The following is a 27,970-nucleotide window of genomic DNA, read 5'->3' as shown; positions in this document are numbered from 1 at the left end:
ATAGGTAAAAAAAAAACTATCCTATCGAATTAGAATGAGTCAACTAGGTCTAAGTTGGCGGACAAGACCTTATTAAAATGTTTGTGCAATTGTATTTCTTATCTAACGCCCCGGGCACCCGTTAGCGGGCTCCATATACTATTATGTCAAGGAGAAGGTTTGACCTAAATTAGATTTTGTGCATTTACCGGCCTACTCAACCAAAGTAATATTCTTGTTATAATTTGAAGCAACTGGATCTGGTCTCGATATCATATATTCTAGAGAGAAGTTAGAGAAAAGAAGCAAAAGTCAACTTGAACTCTTTCCATCAAAAACCTAGCTCCGTGGAGGAGGAGACACCGTCTCCAAATCCAACAACAAGAAACCAAGATGAGGATGAAGTGATGCATGATCTCAATATCAATAGGAAGTACGAATCAGAGGCGAATTCAAGTCCCACACATAAGAACAATACATGTATTGTATCAAGTCCGAGCAAGGTAAGTACTATTTTCTTTCGTGATGCTGTTTTAAAATCTACACAATGGTTTGATGAAGCTAAGAAAATAATAACTACTTCTAAAGATTGGTATGAGGAGGAGGAGAATATAGCTCCAGATAGCAATTTAGTTGTAACCTTTGATAAAGATACTTTAACTAGGTTAAGATCGCCATGGAGATTAACCCTTATGGGTAAGTGTTTGGGAATTAATGTCAAGATGTCATATATGGATCTTAGGGTTAGAGCTATGTGGAGAATTAAAGGATCTATGGAAACTATAGATGTTGGGAAGGGTGTTTTTTTCTTCAGATTTACTTTGGAGGAGGATTATGAAAGAGCTTTATTTGGTGGACCTTGGTTTATCCTTGATCATTACATAATGATCACCACTTGGAAACCTAATTTCAGATCTTCGATGAGTAGTTTTGATAAAATCATGGTATGGGTGCGATTTGCTGAATTACCAGTAGAATATTATGACAAAGAAGCCTTGTTTAGTATTGCCAAATTAGTAGGGAAACCAATTAGGGTTGACTACGCTATGGATAAATTAACACGAGCTTGCTATGCCCGAGTGTGTTTGGAAATTGATTTTGAAAAACCTTTGATTACCAGAGAATATAGATATGCTATGTTTTGAATGCGGGAAAATAGGACACGTTAAGCAAAATTGCAACAATATTAATAAAACGCGAAATAATAATCATAATAATGAAAATAAAGATACAGAGCTAGAAAAGGATGGGCCACGAAGCCCAATTCCACCAAACCCCAAACCCAATGTGGACAAAACTATAAATATTAATGTGACTCAACTTAATGATCAAGATTATGGTCCATGGACCTTGGTGACCAATAGAAGGAGTTCTAGTAATAGTAGGCAAAGAGCAGATAATACCAGAGCAAGAAACAATGGAAATTTTTCGAACAACTCCAGAATAAATGAATACGGAAGAAATAAATATGGGGAGGTTAATGGCTCAAGAAATATTTCGGGTACTGTTCCAATACATGGGAAAGATAAACAACTTTCATCTTCTACCCAATCACAGTGCACTACCATTAGTAATTATAATGAAAAGCAGCAGAAAATAAATCAACAAAATATTTTAACTACTTCTACAAGAAATAGTAAATACCAAACCCAAGTTCCATTGCAGCACGTGGAACAATTTTCGGAGCATTTGGTATCTACTGGATTGGGGAACGAAGCTTTAAACCCTTCATCTCCCCTTTCTAGTCTCCTTTTAAACACCACCCAGTCCATAAACCTTCATCACAATCTCTCTCCTTCTCTCTCTCTCCTGTTCTTTGCTCTTATGTCTCTCTTCCAAATTCTCTCAATCTCTCTTCTTCTTCTCACAAATTATCTCCCAATGGATCCAAATTCGAAGCAGAAATCGACATGCATGAATCTAGAGGAACTCCCAATAACAACTTATCAACGAAGATCAGTTCTAATTCGGAAATACAAAGATTCAACTCAAATTCCGATGTCTTTTCAAAGGAAACTACCAGAGGGTCCCTGGGAAATGAAACCTCCAAGGACTCTCAATCTTTTCCCATCGGAACCGGAGATTCGATGCACTGTGACGCCAATTCAGACAGCAACAATGGAGGAGCTGAAGAGCAGCCTCACAACACTCAACTCACTGAAATATCAAGGTCAGAAGTTTGCTCGACCATCAACGCCACGAATTTACAACAAACCGATGGGTCCGTATGCACCAGTGGCGGTGGGTCCGAGACAACAACATGCAGGCCGAAAGAATTGGGAATTTATTCCAACAAATCGAGTTCCAATTACTCAAAGACAACCTCGTCCTTCCCTTCCAAAAGGAGTACACATAGTACCCTTGCATTCAGAAATTCAAGGTCAAGACATGGGGCATCAAGATTGCCTTACAGCCATGTACGTAACGACGGAGGAGGTGGTGGGGGTGCAGATAAAGGCGAGATATTGGAACCCACCATTAGCTCACAGACAGATATTCACTTACCTAACTCCGGTTCGGTTGGAGGACATACATCTCACAGGGGCCAAGCAGTTTTGGAAGGATTGGGAGAGTTACTTGATAAACCAGCCATTCAACAACCAGAACCCGGTTCGTATTAATTCTGAGCTTGAAAAACCAAATTTGCAAATGAAAATTTGTATGTGGAATGTGAGAGGTGCAAATAGAGGTTTATTTATGGATCATGCACAAGAGGTTATTGCTAACCAACATCCAGACATTTTTATCTTCCTGGAAACAAAATCGGATGGTAGTAGAGCCAGAGAAGTCATGATGGAGCTTCATTTCAATGATTATAGGGTGGTTCGTCCAATGGCTACAAGGGGTGGAATTTGGATCTTCTGGAAGAACACTATGGACAAAGTGCTTTTTGATGCTGATACCAACTATCTGTATGCTTTATTCCACTTCAAAAATCTGGGAAAGGAAGGTTTGATTACTGCCATGCATGCTCCTAGCACTCCTGCAGTGAGAAATAAGTTCTGGGATCACATGAGAGTTGATATGCCACCTTCTAACACCTCTTGGTTGGTATTAGGGGATATGAATGAGGTAATTTCACAGTCGAAAAAAATGGGAGGGCGTCCAGTGCGTTCTAATCAAGGGAGAGGGCTAATTGATTTCATGGACGATGCTGGGTTGGTGGATATTGGCTACAACGGCTGCCCCTACACTTGGACGAATGCTAGAGAGGGCATGGAGCTAATTCAGGAACGGTAAGACAGAGCCTTGGCCAATTCTCCGTGGATGGATAATTTCCCCCATACTAAGGTTCATCACTTACCTCGCACATATTCTGATCATTCTCCTCTTTTAATTACTCTTTCTAATTCCATTGCCAATGGTCCTTTTCCTTTTCGTTGCAAAGAAGTTTGGCTTTCTCATCCTGATTTCTCTACTTATTTTGTTAATAATTGGAATCCTCCTAATCAGGAGTTTCTGAGTGGGAGATATAATTTTTTAAATACTATTAACAATTGGAATTATAATGTCTTTGGTAATCTTAAAAAACAAAAAAAATAACATTATTGCCAGAATTGATGGTATCCAAATTGCTCTCAGCAAGAATTACTCTAATTATTTAGTTAGGTTGGAAGCTGATCTTCTCAATTCTCTTAATGATTTCTATAAAAAAGAAAGAATTATTTGGGCACAGAAAGCTGGTTTTAATTGGAGGAAGTTTGGTGATTATAATACTAAATATTTTCACACAATAGCTAAAATCAAAAAGTCGAAAGGAAAAATCTTAACTCTCAAAAATGATTCTGATATTTGGATTACTGATCAGGCTGAATTGAAAATGATGGCTACTAATTACTTTAGTAAACTTTTCACTTCTTCTCACCTGGTTGGTAATTTAGTTTGTTCGAATAAAAGCAATTTGCATCTTAATGTGGAAGAATTAAACACTTTAACAGCTAGTTTAACTATGGAGGAAGTTCGTGAAAACCTTTTTGCCATGGATCCCATCAAAACCCCGGGCCCTGATGGCATTCAACCTATCTTTTTCCAAAGACATTGGAATGAATTATGTACTTCTATTTATCAGTTTTGTGTTACTTGTTTTGATCAAGGTTATATTCCTAGGGAGATCAATCAGTCCTACATTGCTTTGATCCCTAAGATAGCTTCCCCAACAGTCATGCCTGAGTTTCGTCCTATTGGTTTATGTAATACGATTTATAAGTTGATCACTAAAATTATTTCCTCTAGATTAAAACCCATTCTAAATCGTATCATTAGCCCTCTTCAATCTAGTTTTATTAAAGGAAGAGGTATTGAGGACAACGTTATCCTAGTAAAAGAAATGGCTCATCATTTTCACAAGGCTAAAAAACGAAATAAAATTATGCCCTTAAAGTTGGATATTACTAAAGCATATGATACTCTTGAGTGGGATTTCATAAGGGATACCTTACTTTTCTTTGATTTTCCTATGTCTTTTATTAATCTTATAATGTCTTGTATTACTTCAACTTCTATTTCTGTTCTTTGGAATGGTGAAATTTGTGATCATTTTTTCCCTTCTAAAGGAATTAGGCAAGGAGATCCTCTCTCGTCTTACATTTTTGTGCTTTGTCTTGATAGACTCTCAACTATGATTGAGGAAGCTGTGGGTCAAGGTCTTTGGAAACCTATTTCTATTACTAAAAATATCAAAATTTCTCATGTTTTTTATGCAGATGACGTCTTTTTTTTCAGTATAGCCACTGTTGATAATATGTCTACTATTATGAATATTCTTAATCAGTTTGGAGATCTTTCTGGCCTTAGAATTAGCATGAACAAATCTACCCTAATCTTTCCCCAACTCTTTACACCATTCTATTAGAAAAGATATTGCTGGAAATTATGGAATTAAAACTACTAGTTCTTTTGGGAAATATTTAGGCCTTGAGATTAGACCTCATAAATTAAAATTAACTAACTATTTAGGTTTACTGGATAAAACTTTGGATAAGGTGAGGGGTTGGCAAGCAAAGCTTTTAAACATGGCAGGACGTTGTACCCTAATTAAATCAGTTCTTAACTCTTATCCTCTTTATGCTATGCAGACCAATTTGCTCCCTACTACCATTACTTATGCCCTAGAAAAATGCTGTAGAAAATTCCTTTGGAATAAAGTGGATAGAAGCCGTTATATTCCAGAATTTGTTGGGATAAAGTAACCAGTTCAATGGAGTTAGGAGGATTAGGTATAAGAAGACTAAGGGAGTGGAATTTAACTTTCATGGAAAAACTAGGATGGACCATCCTCACAAAACCAGATAAACTATGGGTCAAGATTGTCAAGGAGAAATATTTGAATCATTCTAATTTTCTAAATACTCTCCCTAACTACAACCAATCTCCTTTATGGAGAGATATCCTTAAAGGAAGAGAATTACTTCAGAAAGGTTTAATTATAGGAATTGGGAATGGTAAAAGCACCTCCTTATGGTATCATCGTTGGATTGGAAATGCCCCCCTTTATACTATGGAGGAGGTTAAAATTCCTGAATCCAAAGCTCATTGGTTTGTGCATAATATTATTAAGAATGAAAAGTGGTACTTAGATGAAATTCAGCACCTTATTCCTACCAACATCAAAACCCTTATTTTAGCTTACCCACTCTCCAATAATGATGAGGAACAGGATTTTATTAGATGGAACTACTCTAAATCAGGGGATTTTGAGATAAAATCTGCATATCATATCCAAATAACTAATTCCAACCCCATTCCTTCCCCTAACAATTTTTCTCGGAGATCAATTTGGAAAGTAAAAGTTCCTTTCAAATACAAAATGTTACTTTGGAATTGTTGTCATGAGATTCTTCCAGTAGCTGAAAATCTTAGTAAAAGAGTTAGAGAGATAAGTCCAAACTGTTGTAGATGTTCCAATTCCATTGAAAATCATATTCATCTGTTTAGAGATTACCCTCAATCCAGTGTTCTTTGGTGCTTTATTTTTCAAAGAATATGGAATATAAAAACTTTTGATTTTAACTCCTTCTATAATACTCCTTGGAAAGACTGGATCACTTTTAATCTTCAAAACTCCATGAAATGGAAGGTGATTTTTGTCATATCCCTTTGGCATATTTGGATTTCAAGAAATAAAACTGTTTTTGATTTTAAAATGAAATCTGCCTTTTCTCTCTATAATTCATTTTATATGGATTGGAAAATTACTAATTCAGCTTTGCAGGGAAAGAATATAGATGGCAAAGGAGGACTGTGGGAGCATAAGAAACACTGGATTCCACCAGCTGAAGGATTTATGAAGTTAAATATAGATGGGGCTTGGAAATCCAATATTGTTTCAGGAGGTGGTGGTGTGTTCAGAAGACACACAGGATCATGGTTTGTTGGTTTTTCAAGTAAGTTTGCAGTTCACTCTCCATTAGCTGCTGAGTTATATGCACTTTGTGAGGGCCTGAAAATTGCAAAAGATCTGATGATTGATAAGCTAGAAGTGGAAACAGATGCTATGAATCTCAAATTGCTTTTGGGAAAAGTTCAAAATCAGGTGCACCATGAATTAGGTCCTGTCCTTAGGGAAGTAGCTATTTTGTTGAGTCAGAACTGGACCGTAAGTTTCAAGCACATCCCAAAGATTTATAATAAGGTGGCTCATTCCTTAGCAGCGCATTCCTGGATTATGGCTGTGGGTCATAAATTACACTACATCATTCCATCTTGTGCTAAGGATGATTATGAAAGTGATTTCGAGAAGGTAAATCCAGAATATGTAGAAGAAATAAGAAGAAATGCTCATGATCAGGCTATGGCAATTGTTGGTGAAAGAGTGGGGAATCAAAGAAAAACTAACAAGGATGGTGCAAGCTCTTCTGCTTCAGAGATTGTGTTTGGCAGTATCGTGTCAACTATCAAGCAAGTGGTTGGAAGCTCTACTAGTACAGATGTGGGGAGCAAAGATAAAGGAAAACTAAAAGCATTCACTCCTTTCATTGTTGGCGGTTCAAAAATTAACAAGGATATTGAGATTGTTGAAGTTGAGGATGATGAAGAAGATACTACAGTGACCAACAAATGATTGTGATGATGACTATCTTTTGGAAGACGCATGATTCTCAAGTTCAAGCAGGGCGTCAAGTTCATCAAGTTTTAGTTGTACATACAAGTATCTATGTAGTTTTTACTATCTGGGTGTTAAGGAGATGCATAAGGCATATTAATGGGTTCATATTTCTCCCCCATTTTGACAAGTTTTTGGAGATTGATGGGGTTGTAAGTGCTAATGTAGAATTAGGGTTGGCTTTTGCTTTATCTTCAGAATTTGATCTCACTTAGTGGGATAATTTTGGTGTTTTGGTGTTTTCCACCCTAATTAATTAATATATTTCGTCGGTTTGCGTTAAAAAAAAAATTTGAAGCAACTGAAATATGTACGGAGTACTAGTGGACTACTCCCTCCATTCCTTAATATTCACACCGCTTTTCTTTTCAGGCCGTGCCTTAATACTTGCACCGCTTCTATAAATGGAAATCTTCACCAATATTATATTATGTCTCACACTTATCTACTACCCCACTGACAGGCTTAAGTCGTATCACCTAATCGAAAATAACCTAAGTCCACTAGCATCCAAAGACAAGGCTCGAAAATCACCATTAAATCTACTTTCTATCACATTCCTTGTATACTCATTTAACCCACCATAAGCAAAACCACAAGAATCCCAAAGATTAAAATTGTGGTAACCAATAAAATCATTTAGCCTATCGAAATACACCCAAAAAGGCTCATTTACAAATTGAGGGAAAGAATAATAATCCATTTTTTCAGGGAAAAAAAATATATAATATAAAATAATAAAAGTTGAAAAAAAAAATTAAAAAAAATAAACTAAAGAAAATAAAATATATACATGGTCTCAAAGAACTGGAAGTTCTATGAGACTCAAGAAAATAATCTAGATCTTAAAATTAATAGCAGAAAATTAAACCGTTTCACCGGCAACGGCGCCAAAATTTGACAGGCTTAAATCGTATCACCTAATCAAAAATAACCTAAGTCCACTAGGTAGGTAGCAAGGGAAGTCAGGATCGAATCCACAGGGAAACAATGTTCTTTCTACTATTAATCAATCAGACTAGACTATTGGGAACAAGAGTTGGTTTGATGGTTTGCTAAGACTACTACGATAATTAAACAATTAAGAATCAAGATATTAATGAATATAGGGTATAGGTTCACCAACAAATAACAATCCAGGACAATAAACAATCACGATAATCAACAAAGTAATTAATTGGACTAGCATGCTCTCTCGAATCGATACTAATCATAGACTTAGATTTAAGGGGCTCTCGCTACGTATTAACTCCAATTCCACCTATTGACACAAGCCTAAACATCAAATTGCATCTCTCGAATCTTAACTTGATATTGCGTAACTACCACAATTAAACCTGCGCAAATCTAATTGTATAGTGAAATAAACCAATCAATAGGAATTAATTACAATGCCAACAATCACAATTATTCAATATCCCTTCATGTTATTCAAGGATCCCCAAACCTTAGAAAATAAATTGCTCAAGCATAATAACAAATAACAAAGTAATCAACATAATGGAAAACATGATCAAAAGTAATTAATAAAGCAAAATAGAAAGCAATACCTAAATGTAGAACAAAAGGATGAACTAAAAATTGGAGCTTTGATTGAAACTAAAAATATGTGCTTGGAACAAATTTGAGAGAAAACTAGATTAAGAGAAAATAAACTAAGGGTCTAATACTAGAAAATAAGATGCCACTAAAAATAAAAGGGGCTAGTATTTATAGTTTGCCCAAAATATAGCCCAAAACCGGAAATAAAAACTCGCGAAAAAGCAGCAGGGGTTGGCGTCGCCCGATCGGGCATTCTGCTCGATAGTCGGCCCGATCGGGCGAAATTCCGCCCGATCGGGCGGTTGCGAAATGCCCAGAACAGCGCCCAGAATGACCGCCCGATCCGGATCGGGCGAAACCAATCAAATCCATTCGACCATAAATCCTCCCTAACAATCGTCACGCAGAGCGAACCACAAGTGCACAATGGAATTCAAGACTAGTGCTCACACACTCTTCACTCATTTATGTGGCGGGTAAAAGATGTACCCGTTCGCTCTTCTCCCAAGATGTATGTGAACAATTCCCTCCCAAACTCACAACACTCGTGTGTTTAAAAGAACATGCACTCAACCTAATAGTCGACTCGGAATATGTCATGTCATAACTTGCATTGAATAACAACTACTTTCACATTAATATGACTCTGTGCAAAAAGGTCGGAAGGACTTCAAAGCTTGTAATGATAGGCTTAGGTAGGGGTGCGGTAAATTTGGGTAAAATGTGAGCTTAAAGCCTTGACTTTGGGGAGCATAAATCCTAGCAAAACCATGATCAACCACAAATGATGACCACAACTCTCCCACTCAACACATGATGAAACAACAAACAAACCTCACTATACTTTCTTGCCTTTCTTTCACAATTAAAATCAATCACTCATAAAGATAAGAAATTACAATATTTGAGTGAAACAATGCTTTGAATTTTTCTGAGAGTAATGAATTTTTTCTTTTTATTTTTTTCAATTTCTTTTTTTTTTTCCTTTGGAAACCTTCATATTTTCTATTCTTCTCATCTCTTCACTCTTCATTATTTTTTTTTTCTCTTTTTCAAACAACAAACAAGATAAGAAGAACTCCCTTATTTCCTTTTCAACACTCACTTTGTGCTCAAAATGTAGCACACTACAACTCCCTCATCTCACTTACTATTAGCTCCCCCAAGCTAGGCTTGGGACTAGTAATCAATGGGGCTTTCATGGGCTTGTAATATGGCTAGTCACCGAATAAAGGGGCACAAGCAACAACATGGGCAGAAAAGAGGGAACAAATGTATTTAATTTCATCCGAAGGCTACCTAAATAAAAAAAATGCCTTCGTCCTCCTCAATGTGCATGTATATATATGAGTCATAAAACATTACTAACAGTTGCAAATCAATACTCAAAATCAATGACACACCAGGAAGCTATCACACATTCCTAAACAAATCAATTAGCCAAGCACCAAGTCCACAAATAGTTGGTCAAAGTTGACTCATATCAAGGCATCAAAGTAATCAAATATCAAATCATGGCTAACATATCAACATTGCTCGTCATCAAAAACCAAGAATCAAAACAATTTTAAATCAAAGGGGCACAGGGAAGCATGATTTTGTATTCATCGGAACGTTTTTTTTTTTTTTTTTTTTCAAAAGCGATAAACTACTCTAGAAAGCAATAACACATACCTCCCCCAAGCCAAACTCAGCAACGTCCTCAGTGCTTCAAGGAGTGGAGATCGAGGGTCTCAATCTTCATTAAGCCCCTCCGGCTCCAACTCTTATATGCCTCCCGCAAAGAGATTGGTTAGTAGATAACCAACGAACGAGCGCAGAAGCTTGTCATGCGCACTCGCACAACTTTCGTGCAACAAGACATGCACGATAATCAACAACAACATTTGCATAAAGTCCGAATGAACTCTATGCCAGTAAGGAGTGGGATGCCTAAAGGAAGAAGAACAAAAAGAAAAAACAATAATAAAAGAAGAATAAGAAAAGGAAGGAAAAGAGAAAGTAGGCATACTCTCCTTATGGAAGTTGTTTTTGCGGACTATTGATTCTTCAACCTCAATGATCAATGAAATAGCTCTCTCTGTGTTTTGGAATTCATGGTGGGCAGGCTCTTCACCATATAGAGCTCTCTGCAAAGCATCCACCTCTTCTTTGTAAGTACTATAAGTACCTGCAAAAGATTCACAAAGAGGAACATACTCTATTGGGTCATTGGGCTTTTGATTTTCGTGGGGAGGAGGAAGATCCTCAAGCAAAGGTTTTATGGGGAAAGAGAAGGGGAGTGATACAGTGTAAACGGGGCTAAGAATAACCCTTCTTGGACTAGGAATATGAGGGGTAGCGGTTGACACAACAACAAGGGTTTTATCAACTTCAACTTCCTCATGGACTTGCTCTATAACATATGGCTTTTGAGTTTCAACAAATCCTTCATCCATTGATCCAACAGTCACATCATCATCCTCCAACTCATCCTCAACCTCTGTTATAAGTTCCTCCCACTCTTGGTTGCCTATGGGTTCACTCAGTTGACCCCCATCTCCAACACAACTCGAATCATTATTTTCAATAATTTCTTGAACTTTTCTAAATCTCTCAAGAGTTGCCTTACTAGCTTTAATAATCTCATTAGTATCCTCTTGAGATCTAGTACACTGAATCTCAATCTCAGAGTTTAATCTTCTTAATTCCTCTAAGAAGCTGTCTCTGCTTTCTGATTCGGGTTGAACAGGATTGGGCAAGGGTTCACAATAATACACGGGAGAAGCAACTGTGGAATCATGAGGCAAAGCATTGATATCCATGAAAGGGTTAGATAAATCATTAGAATAGACATGATTATCATAAATATTAGATTGCACCTCATTATAACAAGCATTCAAGGGAGAGGGGGTAGAAACATGTAGATTATGCTCATAATTTGGATTAGCACATGTAACATGAATGGCCATTTCGCGCTCATACAAATCCCTCGCAAACCACATATAGTAATCCCACATATCATCCAAAGACAAGGCTCGAAAATCACCATTAAATCTACTTTCTATCACATTCCTTGTATACTCATTTAACCCACCATAAGCAAAACCACAAGAATCCCAAAGATTAAAATTGTGGTAACCAATAAAATCATTTAGCCTATCGAAATACACCCAAAAAGGCTCATTTACGAATTGAGGGAAAGAATAATAATCCATTTTTTCAGGGAAAAAAAATATATAATATAAAATAATAAAAGTTGAAAAAAAAAATTAAAAAAAAATAAACTAAAGAAAATAAAATATATACATGGTCTCAAAGAACTTCCAGTTCTTTGAGACTCAAGAAAATAATCTAGATCATAAAATTAATAGCAGAAAATTAAACTGTTTCACCGGCAACGACGCCAAAATTTGACAGGCTTAAGTCGTATCACCTAATCAAAAATAACCTAACTCCACTAGGTAGGTAGCAAGGGAAGTCAGGATCGAATGCACAGGGAAACAATGTTCTTTCTACTATTAATCAATCAGACTAGACTATTGGGAATAAGAGTTGGTTTGATGGTTTGCTAAGACTACTACGATAATTAAACAATTAAGAATCAAGATATTAAGGAATCTAGGGTATAGGTTCACCAACAAATAACAATCCAGGACAATAAACAATCACGATAATCAACAAAGTAATTAATTGGACTAGCATGCTCTCTCGAATCGATACTAATCATAGACTTAGATTTAACGGGCTCTCACTACGTATTAACTCCAATTCCACCTATTGACACAAGCCTAAACATCAAATTGCATCTCTCGAATCTTAACTTGATATTGCGTAACTACCACAATTAAACCTGCGCAAATCTAATTGTATAGTGAAATAAACCAATCAATAGGAATTAATTACAATGCCAACAATCACAATTATTCAATATCCCTTCATGTTATTCAAGGATCCCCAAACCCTAGAAAATAAATTACTCAAGCATAATAACAAATAACAAAGTAATCAACATAATGGAAAACATGATCAAAAGTAATTAATAAAGCAAAATAGAAAGCAATACCTAAATGTAGAACAAAAGGATGAACTAAAAATTGGAGCTTTGATTGAAACTAAAAATAAGTGCTTGGAACAAATTTGAGAGAAAACTAGATTAAGAGAAAATAAACTAAGGGTCTAATACTAGAAAATAAGATGCCACTAAAAATAAAAGGGGCTAGTATTTATAGTTTGCCCAAAATATAGCCCAAAACCGAAAATAAAAACTCGCGAAAAAGCAGCAGGGGTTTGCGTCGCCCGATCGGGCGGGCGTTCTGCTCGATAGTCGGCCCGATCGGGCGAAATTACGCTCGATCGGGCGATTGCGAAATTCTCTGAACAGCGCCCAGAATGACCGCCTGATCCGGATCGGGCGAAACCCGCCCGATCGGGCGCGTGTCGAAACTGCACGATCCTCTATCTTCAAAACGCCATAACTCCTTCGTTATTCGTCGGAATTAGGCGAGTGACCACTTGTTGGAAAGCTATTGAAGTCTAGAATCCAACCCAATTAGAATTACTTCATTTGGAGTTGTATAACTTGACTTATGATTAAAATAGTGGACTATAGTCATTTTTCTACTTCTTTCGTTATCCGCTTTGCTTCAAAACTCTTCCAACTTAATGTTTGTGCTCTCGAAAGTACATAATCTCTTGTATTGATTCAAATGAGTAGGAAATGCACAAAAATATGCTAATTCCTACAATTATGAACCTGAAACTACAAACACACTACAAGGAGCACATTAGTACTAAAAATCGCTCCGAAGAGCTCATTTGAGATCAAAAAGTACTAAGGGATGGGGGTAAAAACACTAAAAAATATGAACATATCACCCACCTACACCCCTACTCCCTACAAAAAATCATTTAAAAATCCACACCCCACACTCACCACTCCTCACCCCTTACACATTTCCCACTAACTATAACTAACACCCATTAAATTAATAAGTCAATTCAAATGTCTTAAACTCCGCACCGGTCAAACCGGTGTGAGTATTAAGTGACGGAGGGAGTACTCCCTCCGTCTCTTTTTGTTTTTTACGTTTTCCTTTTTGGGTGTTTCAAAATGTTCTTTACATTTCCTTTTATATTATCACATAAATGATTTAATATTTTATCAAAATTTGTGGCAGTTATTATATTAACCAATTAAATCAATTGGGTCATTTAATCTCTCACACTTTTCCATAAGGACATTAACTTTTTTTCATTTTCCCAATATCAGAATTTTGATAATAGTGAAAACATTATAAATATACGTAATTTTCCTCGTTTACATGAAAAACTTAGAAGAATATCAATGCACGTTAATTAGTCGTTAAAACGCGTGCAAAATACCAAACGTAAAAAACAAAAAGAGAAGGAGGGAGTACTAATTATCATATACGTTATACTTATACTCCCTCCGTATTTATTTAAGAGGGAGCCCGCTAACGGGTGCCCCGGTGCGTTAGATAAGAAATACATTTCATTGCACAAACATTTTAATTATAATTTCAATTCACAAAGATTAATAAATACATCATGTATCATATTCTACTTATCTAACGCCCCGGGGGCACCCGTTAGCTTTTGCCATAGTATATTACTTTGTCGGGTCAATGTCTTTTGTTTTCACTTTGTACATCACTTTTTAATACCTCAACTAGTTTTTAGGCCCGGGCGATGCCCCGGGTTACTGCATTAGTAACATTTATATTATTCTTACTTTGTATTTAAAAATATTATTAATCAGTTCCTTTTTAATACATTTATTAGTATATTTTTTTACAATAATAGCATGCAATGTGTTATAGCTCGATGGTAAACACTTCAATGTTTAAACGTGAGGTCGCGGGTTAGAGTCTTATACATGCTACATTTTTTAATATATGAAGATTACGTGAAATGAAATAATCACAAGCAAAGCGCCACGTGGCTCATAAACTTCTTTGAAAACGCCTTTTAATATATAGTATAGATAGATATAGATTGGAGATGGCTCGTCCACTGAATTTTATTATTGTTAATATAAACAAGAGGCGGGAGAACCGGTTCAATGGTACAATTATTTACTTTAGCAAAGCATTAAGATTTAAGAGTATGTGTAGTATTCCCTCTGTTCTTAAATGTTCTTCCCATTTTTCTTTGGCACATTTTACATCGTTAATATTTCTAAATACGTGTTATTAAAAATTATAAAATTTTCATATTGTTAAAGTACTTATTGAGACAAATCAAACAAGACTCCACATGACTATGTTTTTCCTTACATGTTAAGCATAATTCAAAAGATTCTCTCTCATTGTGAATAGTGTCAATATTCCAATTGGGAAGAACATTAAGAAACGGAGAGAGTATATGTCTGCATAACGTTTTTTTCTTCCCCCAAACCGGAGATCCTGGCTCATCCACTGAGTTTTTAATTTATTGCTAAAATAAACAGGAGGCATATGATGGTTCAATTTAAACTATTTAATACCGACTACCAAATGAGCGATAATAGTATATCTCTCAAGAATGACAAGAAGAAAATTACGAATGTGAAAGGTGGAAACATATCAATTATTAGTGCCACCAAAGACATTTTTAAGTTTCTTGACTTGTGCTTTATCTAACAAAGTAACCTTCTCAACCAACTTTGAGGGAAGGGTATTTTGGAACAATGCAAGATCAACTATTTGCACCCCAGGATGGCAGGATTTTCACTTGGGAAAGTTGCATATACAAGTACCGGCGTTGATCCTACATTAACTTGGAAGTGGAGAAGCATTGGTGGTAAGATCATCATATCCCGGCCTTTATTCAAAGTTTTATAGTATGTAGCGTTGTTTGTGTCAATGAATCCCACGTTGATTGATCCTTCAATTACGATGACCAACTCGGAGAGTCGATGGTTGTGGATCGGTACCACTCCACCTACTTCCAAGTCTACTCGTACCATTGAAATGCCCATACCATTTAACCCTGGAACTGAGAAACAAGTGCATTACTTGTGGCGAATTTGAAAAGGTTGGCATTGTTTCTTGCCACACTCAAACCAGAGTAAACAAAATCATTTACGGTGACTTTTGCAGGATCCTTACAAGAATATCATGTCGGTCTATGAAGTAAGCTCACAATTCGTGGACTATGGACCATGGTGCACAGTGAGCATGGTGCACCAAAAGAACATATGTGCATAAGCAAAAGAACATGACATTACGACAAAAGAACATGCGTTATAATAATTCACTTTTTTGTTATAAAAAATAAAATTATTATTTTCACTATTTTTTAAAAATATAAATAAAATATATGCATGTTCTTTTCACGTAATCAGATGTTCTTTTAATTATATACTAGTGTTTTTAAGGTGCACCATGCTCATTGTGCACCATGGTCCACCTTTTAAAATTCGGTAAGCTCAAGTCTCCGACACAATATTGGAGAGTGTGTTAGCGGAAGAGCTGAGAGATATATTAGGAGAGAAGCTATGAAAAGAATACGATAAAACATCTTTGGTATGAATCGGATGAAGAGTTAGACCCTTAGAAGTCGTTATTAGTTGTTGGTTGCAATGTTTCATTTCTTTGGAACCCTATCTTTATATAAGATGTGTGGATGGTAACTTGTCGAATATTCCACGGAGTACAAACTTACTTGTCGGTCGATGGGTTAACTCTTGACTTATTACTGATGTCGTTTACAAGGATACAAAGAATCAAGTCGTTTTAAAGTGCTAATCAATATGATAACCCAAATCATAAAATTGAGCTATCCGTTACCCACCTAATCCTTTTTTTTTTCCACAGTAGCTACGGAGTAGTTGATACATATACACTTGTGGTTCTAAATTTCTAATTAGTTTCCGGGTTAGGGCGGGCGGCACATGGGTATGTACATGGATATATAACAACAATTTTGACATGTGAAATAAAGAAAAATTCATAATTGGATCTTACTTTTATTAAATAATTTATTTCATCTTATTATCATTTATAGTATTCAATATTTTGCTTGTAAAACATTAACATAAACGGAGTAATATGACATGTATAGGCGTATTTCTAGCTCAATGGACAATAGTGTTTAGTGTTCATACTTGATATATCATGAATTCGAATTATATAATTTCTAATTTTTAAAATGTACATGAATAATATGAAATGACACGTGTTGAACTGAAATTAGTAAGCATTACAAGGCATACATTGTTTTTAAGATACTTGCCCGACTTAAGTAACAAAATTACAAATATGAAAGGCGTAAACCAATCAATTACTCCCACCAAAGATTTTTTTGAGTTTCTTGACTTGTGCTTGATCTAACAAAGTGACCTTCTCAACCACCTCCGACGGAAGGGTATTTTGGAATAATGCACCGTCGACTAATTGGACACCAGGATTTTCACTTGGGAAAGTTGCATATGCAACAACCGGTGTTGACCCGACATTAACTTGGAAGTGGAGTAGAATGGGTGGGAAGATCATCATATCCCCCTTATTTAAAGTTTTATAAAACGCGGTATTGTTTGTGTCAATAAATCCAGCAATAATCGTTCCTTCAACTACAATGATTAGCTCAGAGACCCGATGTGTGTGGATTGGTACCGCTCCACCTACATCCATGTCTGCTCGTACCATTGAAATTCCCATACCGTTCAACCCTGGGAACTGAGAAGCAAGTGCAGTACTTGCACCGAATTTGAATAGGTTTTTAGTACTACCTGGAATCCTCAAACCAGAATAAACAAAATCATCTACCGTAACTTTTGCAGGATCCTTGCAAGAATAGCCTGTTGGCCCAGTAGGTAGACTCAAGTCTCCAACACAATAGTCGAAAACAATGTTAGCGGAAGAGATGGATATTAAGAGTGGAAGTAAGAAAATAATACGAAAAATCATCATTGGGTGACCAATGTTGATTGTATTTCTTTGGTTGTAAGAGTGTTTTATTTCTTTGGTTGTACAAGTATTTCTTTTAGAGGGCTTGGGCTTGGGCTTGGGCTTGGGAGCCTATTTATATAAAGATATGTGGATGGGTAGTCGACTTATTGATGTAAGAAATGATGTCATTAGTAGTGTACGAAAGACTCAAGTCGTTCAAAAGTGGTAAGCAATGATCAAGATGATAACCCAAATGATGAAATTGATAGCTACCCGTTTCACCTAATCCCCTCTCTCCGTACTAAGCTAATTAGAGTAAGTTGTTTTCTCTTTAAAAAATTAAATTAAGTTTCGGTTTCAATAAGTGTATATAAGTTCAAATAAGTTGCAATCGATCAAGTTTATACTTTATAGGTACGAGTTAGATCCAAAAATTTGAGATACGTTTAGTTCATAACATTCAAGTGTTATAAAGTTCAGATAACACACCCTTAATGAACATATAGTGATAGTTCTAAATTAAAATGATTTATGTAATTGTGTGCATGAGTGATGAGTTAAATAACTATGAACCTACATGAATGCTCACTACAAGAATCAGTAGCAAAGAGGCGATTTTTTTGTAAAAGAAAAGGCAACTAAAAAATCGTCCTCATAGAACAAATCAATGAGGGCAAAAGAAAATTGTCCTTGTTGATAAAAACAAAGAGGGCGAAATTGGTCTTTGTCTTCTTTGATAGTTAATGAATAGGACGACTTTCAAACTTTCGCCCTCTTTGATCAATTTAATTAAAAAGGAAAAAAAAAATTAGCCATTCCTTTTTTAAAACAAAAAGGGCGAAATTGGGGGTTGCCTTCTTTGATAATTAACAGAAAGGCGACTTGTAAATTCTCGCCCTCTTTGATCAATTTAATAAACAAAAAAAAAATTGCTCCTTCAACTTCAGACTGAGACGCCTCTACCAACGCTTCTTCAACGCTTCTTCAACATTGTTTCCCAAAATGAAAACCCTCTCCATCTTCAATTTAGCTTTCTCTCTCCCTAAATCTCAATTTAGCCTTCTCTTTCTCTCCCCTAAATCTCTCATTTATCTTTGTCTCTCCATCTCCATCTTCAATTTAGCAGTTCATAAACCCTAATTTTATGCGTTTTGGTTGAGTTCGTCTGAAATTTGGTTGAGTTCGCCTGCAACTTAATCAAATTGCACATATTTGCTCATCTCTGAAGTTCGTCTGGTATCATATTTGCTCAACTTCTTCTTCTTTGCGTAATTTTTGCTAGTTACTGGTGCAAATTACTGTTATCATATTATTGCGTTTGAATTATTTTGCTAGTTCATCATTATTTTCCCTATTTTATTGCGTTTTTGTTGTTGAAATTTGGACAATTAAGCGCTTAATGTTTTGCTAGTCCCTAGTTACTCGGATAGTATTTAAAATCGTAAGTTAAGTGAGCGTTCAACGTTCTAACCTTGTTTTATTTGTACCAAAATTACGTGACCTTCTTTTTTAGTAAAAATGGAACAGGCTTTTAATTTTCCTAAAATATATGAAATGATTTTTTAAAAGTGAAAATAATATGAATAGAATAAGACATCTGTCTATTTTAAGCTATGTGAATTCAATTAATGGAGTACTCGTATAAACCAAGTAAGCTGGCGAATTTGAGTGGTGATCCTCTTCATTTTCTACAAGATAAAAAATGGAGGAAAACATATGAAAATGATAGTAGCATGGTGAATTCATGGACCATGATCCATGACATAATTTAAATGTGACTTTTGCGACAAGGAAAGGAGCACAATGTCAGCAGCATTTTGGCCTGCCGTGTTTGACGTAATTTGTGTTCGTCAATTCATCATCAATCAAGCAGAACTACTCCATAATAAATTGATGATAGTCTGATGGACCACGGATTCACGGCAACTTTTGTGTAAGACTGCTTTACTGGAAAGATCACTTTTATTGGTTAACTAATTGAGTCCACTGCTTAACTAACTAACTAGTTCTAGTGTTTAACTAACTAGTTCCATTGCTTAACTAATTGATTTCGGTATTTAACTAATTAGTTCCAGTAATTAACTTATATGACACCAATATGATTTTTTATGTAAGACCGCCTTTTATAAAAGTTTGTAGAAAGACCAAGTTCGAAGTTCGGACTCGAGGGCCGGGTGTCCAACTAGGAAAATGATTTTGCCGCTTTAAAAAGTTGATCTTGGCGCTTTCAGCATGGTAGCCATTTGCTTCACTCACAAGTCACAAGGAGGAGTGCAAAAACGACACTGATCACCACACCATTTGTTGACTGTAAGTTCAAGATTTGACTTATTCAGTAGGGTAGTGGTATACCAAAATTTGAGAAATATTCAATCTAATTACGCATTTGTTGACTGTATAAGTTTAGAATTTGACTGTATATTTTGTAGGGTAATGGTCAGTTGTGCCCAATCTCAGATAATCTGGCTATAATTTCCTGTAATTACAAATTTTTGAAGTGCAAAAATCAATGTCTGTTTAGCTACTCTTTATTACCTGTTTAATGAAAAAACAAAAGGTCTTGCGCGCACAAGGTGTACAATAAATTTATTGTACACCAAGATAACTTTTATGCAGTTTTTTATAACTTTAACCTATTTTTTTGTAACTTTTATATTATAAAAATAAAAAGTTAATAGATAAACATTTTAAATGGTTAAATGATTAATTTATACATTATTAGGGATTTTGAAGAAATAATTTTGATTCAAATGAAAAAATTTATCATTAAAAAATAAATAACTTTTACATATATAAATGTAACTTTTAATCATTTTGAGTTAACTTTTATTCCGGTGTACAATATTTATTGTACATCCATTATAAATAAGAATTTGTGATAACAAAAAAATGTGGGTTGGATACTTGGGTCAAAGAAATGACGAGTTAAACCGTCATGTCCACCAAGATCACTATTATTGGGAGTTTGGCAATTGCTAACTGCTGTACCCGGGTACAGCCAGCTCTGGCTGTACCCCAAAACGACGCGCTCATATTGTTTGTTCATTCTTGTCGACTGTTTGTTCTTTTTTATTGTACTGTTTGTTCATTCTTATTGTATTGTTTGTTCTTTCTTGTTGTACTGTTTGTTCTTTCTTGTTGTACTGTTTGTTCTTTCTTGTTGTATTGTTTGTTCTTTCATGTTGTTTTTTAAATTCATCATCAAATTTTCATAATTGTTGTATTTTTTGTTCTTTTTTCTGGAATTTTATGTTCTTTTTATATTGTTTGTTCTTTCTTGTTTATTTGTTTGTTTATAATAATCATATGGTTAATGTTCATAATTAAACTCTTCATTAATCTTTTATTCTTTCTTTTTGTATTGTTTGTTCTTTCTTGTTGTACTATTTGTTCTTTCTTGTTGTTTTTTAAATTCATTCATCAAACTTATTGTTGTATTGTTTGTTCTTTCATGTTGGCTTTAAAATTCATCATAAAATTGTTCATAATTGTTATATTGTTTGTTCTTTTTTCTGGTACTTTATGTTCTTTTTTATATTGTTTGTTCTTTTTTGTTGAATTATTTGTTCTTTCTTGTTTATTTGTTTGTTCATGATAATTATCTGCTTTATTGTTTGTTTTTTCTTGTTGTATTGTTTGTTCTTTCATGTTGGCTTTAAAATTCATCATAAAATTGTTCATAATTGTTGTATTGTTTGTTCTTTTTCTGGAATTTTATGTTCTTTTTTATATTGTTTGTTCTTTTTTGTTGAATTATTTGTTCTTTTTTGTTTATTTGTTTGTTCACAATAAATATATGGTTAATGTTCATAATGAAATTATTCACTTCATTGGTCTTTTATGTTTTTACAAGCGCCTATATTGTTTATTTCCAAATAAATCAATAAATGTACATTTTCAAAATAGTAAAAGTTCATTCCAAATAAATAAATAAATGTTCATTTCCGAAATAGTAAATGTTCATTTTTGTAGTTTATTTCCAAATAAATAAATAAATATTTATTTCTAAAATAGTAAATGTTCATTCCAAATAAATGAATAAATGTTCATTTCTGAAATAGTAAATGTTCATTTTTGTACTAGTATTTGTTCTTTCTTGTTGTATTGTTTGTTCTTTCATGTTGGCTTTAAAATTCATCATAAAATTGTTCATAATTGTTGTATTGTTTGTTCTTTTTTCTGGAATTTTTTGTTCTTTTTTATATTGTTTGTTCTTTTTTGTTGAATTATTTGTTCTTTCTTGTTTATTTGTTTGTTCACAACAAATATATGGTTAATGTTCATAATGAAATTGTTCACTTCATTGGTCTTTTATGTTTATACAAGCGCCTATATTGTTTATTTCCAAATAAATAAATAAATGTTCATTTCCAAAATAATAAATGTTCATTCAAAATAAATAAATAAATGTTCATTTCCGAAATAGTAAATGTTCATTTTTGTAGTTTATTTCCAAATAAATAAATAAATGTTCATTTCCAAAATAGTAAATGTTCATTTCAAATAAATAAATAAATGTTCATTTCTGAAATAGTAAATGTTCATTTTTGTACCAGTATATTAATGTTCATTTTAAACAACACAAAACGACATCGTTTTGGATGGGGGTACAGCCAGCTTTGGCTGTACCCGGGTATAGCCAAAAATTTGCGGGAGTTTGGGATGGGATTGGGCCCAACGTTATGTCGTTTAAGGCCTTTATTTTTATTGATAAAAATTGATTTATATTTATTATTAACATATTCTAACTTGTTTTAAAAAGAATGATTTGTTTTAAGAAATGGTACTCCCTCCGTTCCAGATCAGTTGTTACACTTTTTTTTTCGTGTGTTCTAGATTAGTTGTTACACTTCTAAATTAGGAATGACCCCACAATTATTATATTGTCTCTCTCTTTCGACTAAATCTTTTTTTGTCCCCACACCCTCTCTCATTCAATTAAAAAAATACCCCACTAACTCCTATCACATTTACTTTTTCAATAAAATAATAATTGATAACCACACTACTACTTATCGCATTAAACTGTGTGCCCAGAATAGTGTAACAACTATTCTGGGACAGAGGGAGTACTTTTTTTTAAAAAAAAAATGGTACTTTCTCTCTCTACTTTGTCACTTTCTCTCTGATGTCGTCACTTTCTCTCTCTATTTTTTTTTCTCATTCTCTCTCTTATTTTTCGGTTCTAATTGTGTGTGTTTTGTCTTTATTTATTACTCCCTCCGTCTCTTTTTGTTTTTTACGTATTTCATTTCGGGTGTCTCATTTTGTACTTTACATTTCTTTTATATTATCACATAATGCATTAATATTCTATCAGAATTTGTACCAAAATATTATTTTAACCAATTAAATCCATTGGACACTAAATATTTCTCATTTTCCCAATGTCAGATTTTTGATAAAAGTGAAAACATTATAAATAAACGTAATTTTTCTAGTTTAAATAAAAAAAGTAGAGTAATCTCAATGCACATTAAATAGTCGTTAAATCGCGTGAATAACATCAAACGTAAAAAACAAAAAGATACGGAGGGAGTAGTTTTTTTTCCTATTTTGTCATGTTGTGAGTGCATGTGTCTTGTCAAGTTGTGGAGTAATATGTGTTTCCCCACACATATCTGATATGCACTACGCCAACTCATATTCACATGGAGAGGGTAACAAGATCAAGAGCAACAACTGAGAATTTCACCTATTGCACTGCACCATCTGCAGTACATTCTGCACACACATAGAATAGTGGTTGCATCACCATATACAACACGGAGGCGAGGCGCATATCCGATATGTGTGGCAACACACATATCACCCACAACAGGACAAATTACAGAAATAGCTAATAGGTAAGGACAAAATACTAAATGACAAAACACAAAAATCAAACAGAAAAATAAGAGAGAGAAAGAGAAAAAAATAGAGAGAGAATGAGAAGACAGTAGAAAGAGAAAGTGACAAAGTGGAGATAGAAAATACCATTTAAAAAAAAATACCATTTCTTTTCAAATAAGTATGTTTTGTTTTTTTTAAAAAGTATCAATTCTTTTTTTAAAAAATATCATTTTCTTTTAAAGTATCATTCATTTTAAACCAAGTACCACTTTTTTTCTAAAAAAAAATTATTTCTTCATTTTTTCGTATTAATAATCAATCTCATAAAGTAAACATAACAATATTAGTTTAAAAAAGATAAAATTTTTTTTTTTGTTTTTTCCTATTTTGTCTTTTGTTGTGATATGTCATATGTGTATTGCCACACATCTCTATTATATAAGCCAGCTGCTGAGGGCCCAAAACCACAATAACAGTTAATCACAATAACAAAGATGACTTATTCAGTGACGTTCACAACATTCTTAGTGGGCCCAAAACCACAACTGTACAGCTTATTTGACTGCCAAAATAACCTAAAACATTCAATGTTCAAGAAAAGGGAAGGAAATCAATTAGCGGAATATAATACAATTGAATCAGGAAAGGAAATACTGAAAATTAGGGGAATATAATACAAACACAGAATCAAAAAAACATAATTAATACAAAAAACGAAATTATTACAATCATTTCAATTGCCAAAACATAAACTCCGGAAAACTCAGTAAAACCTCCATCATTGTTCTTCGTGAAAGCTCCATCACCAAAACCTCCATCATCGTTCTTCGCGAAGTCGCTCCCACACACGTAAGTACCATTTTTCTCACGATTCCTTGAATGAAATTTAAAACAGAAATTAAACAATTTTGTAATAATAATAATTCGTGAATTTTATGCATAACCATAAAAAACAGTAATGAAATAATTAAATAAAATATGAGGTGTAATAAGATCTTATGGATCTTAATTAATTATTTCGGTTTAATTCACGCTTTTAATTAAATAATAATAATTCCTGAATTTTTTTTTGCATACCCTTAAAAAACAAACATTAAACAATTAGTGATTTTTTAATTTAATTGAATGGACAGATTCAAACCTGTGTATGCATAAAAATACGCATAAAAATTATATTTTTATGTATATAAGACTAGATATAAAATAAAAACATAAATTAAACATTTTAAATAATAATCATTCGTGAAATTTCATGCATAAACAAATGTTTTTCTTAATAGAGTATGTCTATTAAGAAAATAGAGTATGTCTAACTAACATATTTGGGATTATTTATTTTGCAGATTTGAAAATACAAGGTATGTAATATCCCTGCTTTTATGGACTGAACTTTATTATTAAATATTTTAATTCATGCTTTTTGTTAATAATCTCTTACACTTTTTAATCTCTAATGGAAGATTCAAAATATAAGGTATGTTTATATGTTTTTGTGAATGTGCTATAGATTCTGAAAAGACACTTCATTGGAAATTTGTTTTATTAGAATTATGAATTGAAAAATAATTGACTTGAATCGGTTTTTATGCAGATTTTAAGTTGGGTTTAAAGTCCATAACGATATACAATAACGTACCACATACGGTATGTGCCCCAACAATCTCCTAAACAAAAAATAATAGTAATCGACATGCTTTTAACCGATCTTAATTAATTATTTCAGATTTTAATTTATGCTATTAATTAAATAATTTCTTCTCTAATTTCATATTTTATTGATAAAAAAAGTACTTGACAAAAATTCATGATTTTATTTATTAAAAGCATGAATAATGTAAAGTGGAAAATAAACCATGAAATCTGAAATAAATAATGGTTTTTGCAGATTATATTTTGGTTTAAGGTTCGATTTTAAGTTGGGTGTTAAGTTCGTCAAGGCACAAAATAACCAACGGAATAAGGTATGTTCCTCATCAAACTCTCAAACAAAATAGTAATATGCATGATTTTATTGATTTCAATTAATTATTACAGAATGATGTTCATGCTTTTAATTAAACATGTTGTTATTTATTTGATTTTTATAGTTAATAATAAACAATTTATTCTTATATAAATCTGACTGATTAGGATTATAATATGATTTTTGATTTACTAAGAATTATATAAATCAGATTACAATAAGAATTAATAACAATTGTTGAGATCGGTATTATTCCGTAATAAATAAGAATCAATTTTTGTTTAAGAGATTCTTGGCGCACATAAGAATTAATAAGAATTACTATTATTTGTTTAAGACATATAATTTGTTGGGGCACTTAATGACTATTACTATTATTTTTTGTTCATTGACTTAATAAGAATTGTCACTCACCAAAATACTGAAATTCCACCGTACTAAAAAAAATGAGGACATTTCCAACAACAAACAACAACAATATAAACTGATTCATATATTCAATGAAATATCATTACCACAATAATTTTAAAAAAATATTTTGCATTGAAATTCAACAATTCCACACTCAAAATCAAGACACAGAGATAAAGTGAAAGAATTAAATCATGCTATTCCAAATATCAAAATTATTAAAGTAGGAGCCCTAATATCATCACACTTAGCTTTGTTCAATTACACATTTTTTTTTAAAACTGAAACCAGATCTAATGCAAGACTGACCACTCATACCGGCACAGCTTGAATAAGTTCTAATTACAAATGTCAAAAATAGTATCGGTTTTAAAATTCCGAAATCAAGTACAACTCAAAATTTTGGACATACTGCTGATTCAGATACAAAGACAGACTGACCAACAGAAATGCTACAACCATTAAGTACTTGAACATACTGCCAACACAACAATTTCAAGGATTATAAGACATCCAGAGTCTAGACTCTCTTAATTTTTTTACTTCAAAACTATCTGCTCACCAGAAGGCTAATAAATGATGGTCCATAAACAAATCACAACTTTTTCACAACCTCATAATGTTCACGGTTTAAGTAAATGAAAATCACATCATAGAAACAATAAACCATACAGAAAGACACGTGTAAGTTAACTTTTGGTTAGAAATTAAATTATTTTACCAATTTGAGCTACTCCTGCAGTTCTACTTTTTTGCATTTTCATCAAAGGTCATTACTCAAAACTCAGAATATTTCCAAATATATGGGAACACTGTCAGAACGATTCCAGAACTGTGTAAACACCGTGAAAATTAACCTATTTTTTTTAATTTTGGCAAAACTAAAGCTTCCAGATCAATAAAAATAATGAAAATATCAAGCAAACGCCGAATTTTTGGTTTGAACAGCCAAGAGTTGAGAGGCTTTTTTGTAACATTACTTTTCATGTCCACTTGCAAAAAGACAATATTACTTTTTTTAAAAAAAATTTAGCCCTTTTTAAAGGTCACGTGACCAGCATGTGGGAAAATCAATGCCGGAAAGTTTGGTCAACTGTCATTATCCGACCAAAGGTTCTAGTCAACAACAAAAAAGTTGTTTAAGGTTTCAAATTGCCACTTTCTTTATATAAGGTCATTTCCCACAAAGTCAACCTTATAAAAGGTTCTTTCTAACAAAAAGTCCTTTAATAAATTACTCTAAACAACACTTCTATACCTAGTATTTAAAAACTGAAACCATAAGTTAGAATGTGACATGTAATCATATGTTGTTATAATGTGACATGTGTCTTCACATCACAATCTTTTTTTAAAAAAAAAGACAAAAATCAAATACATCATTATTAATGTACATGACTTTTGTGTTTAAAGAGGAAAAACTCAAAAGATTTCCCCTCCAAATAAAATAAAAACCTGAAAAAACTAAAAGACATTCATACAAATAAATAATCATAATTTAATGAGCTAAGTTAAATTGTTATTAATGTTTCGTAACAATAACATTAATAAACATTAGTTCTTACTAAATTGAAGGCATAAGAAGCTAAACATCTTGCCAGGATGAACCATCAACTCCCCATCTTCAATGCACTCCTTATAAATACGTACCATTTCCGTTACATCACTTGCACAATCAACTATATATAATCACACATTTTCTGAGCTAATGTGTGTTTTACTTTATGTGTCTATTTTTTTTTTTCTATGGCTAAATATCAAATTTTCGTCAATTTATTATGATTATTTTAATAACTGTTTGTTTTTAAAGACATTATATTATATGTTACATTTTCATCACCTTTGATTGATTGTTCTCACTAAATGTTGTTAAATTAACTTAGTAATAACCTTAACACATACATAATGTGATTTTATTTATTTATAACTTACATTAAGCAAAAAATTACGAATACACATAAATAATCTAAAATTTTTCATAATATCTAAGTTATTGTATGTAGAGCAATGTAACTATGTAAGTTCTTATAAAACTTTACAAAATGCTCCCATGCATTACACGGGTCAAAATGCTAGTTAAATTAAAATATGATGTACGTACAATAAATTTGTGAATGTTTTTTACTTAACTACTCAAACATTAAACTGTAATAAACAACTTATAAAAAGGGTTACGCTTCAGATCCCTGCACCTGTTGTCCCTTGGAGTACATGGTTAGCTGTTTTCACAAACTAGATATAAAAGATCGAAAATGATAAAGGTCGCAA

At 33.4% G+C, this 27,970-nt stretch overlaps 2 protein-coding genes and 1 pseudogene across 2 annotated transcripts; 1 reads left to right on the top strand and 2 right to left on the bottom strand.

Moving 5' to 3' along the window:
• The first annotated feature begins 163 nt into the window (after positions 1 to 163).
• On the top strand, positions 164 to 8,544 carry LOC130467945 (uncharacterized). Its single transcript, XM_056837097.1, has 2 exons — positions 164 to 482; positions 6,191 to 8,544. Exons 1-2 carry the CDS (start codon positions 387 to 389, stop codon positions 7,037 to 7,039), a joined length of 945 nt encoding a protein of 314 aa, XP_056693075.1. The 5' UTR covers positions 164 to 386; the 3' UTR covers positions 7,040 to 8,544.
• A 4,188-nt stretch (positions 8,545 to 12,732) lies between these two features.
• LOC130467944 (auxin-binding protein ABP19a-like) lies at positions 12,733 to 15,715 on the bottom strand (annotated as a pseudogene).
• A 1,003-nt stretch (positions 15,716 to 16,718) lies between these two features.
• On the bottom strand, positions 16,719 to 17,581 carry LOC110792174 (auxin-binding protein ABP19a-like). The gene has a single exon (XM_021996984.2). It carries the CDS (start codon positions 17,515 to 17,517, stop codon positions 16,885 to 16,887), a length of 633 nt encoding a protein of 210 aa, XP_021852676.1. The 5' UTR covers positions 17,518 to 17,581; the 3' UTR covers positions 16,719 to 16,884.
• Positions 17,582 to 27,970: the final 10,389 nt, after the last annotated feature.

The sequence above is a fragment of the Spinacia oleracea genome, chromosome 2 (genome assembly GCF_020520425.1).
Source record: "Spinacia oleracea cultivar Varoflay chromosome 2, BTI_SOV_V1, whole genome shotgun sequence".
In the NCBI taxonomy this organism is placed as follows: domain Eukaryota; kingdom Viridiplantae; phylum Streptophyta; class Magnoliopsida; order Caryophyllales; family Amaranthaceae; genus Spinacia; species Spinacia oleracea.
Note: the sequence above shows the minus strand (reverse complement) of the source record. Positions and strands in the feature narration are given on the sequence as shown.

Bases quoted from the DNA above. Each gene is read 5' to 3' on its own strand.
- LOC110792174 (XM_021996984.2), bottom strand. From the start codon at position 17,517: ATGATGATTTTTCGTATTATTTTCTTACTTCCACTCTTAATATCCATC.
- LOC130467945 (XM_056837097.1), top strand. From the start codon at position 387: ATGCATGATCTCAATATCAATAGGAAGTACGAATCAGAGGCGAATTCA. The intron at 483-6,190 runs GTAAGTACTATT...TCAGCTTTGCAG, and splicing joins TTGTATCAAGTCCGAGCAAG to GGAAAGAATATAGATGGCAA.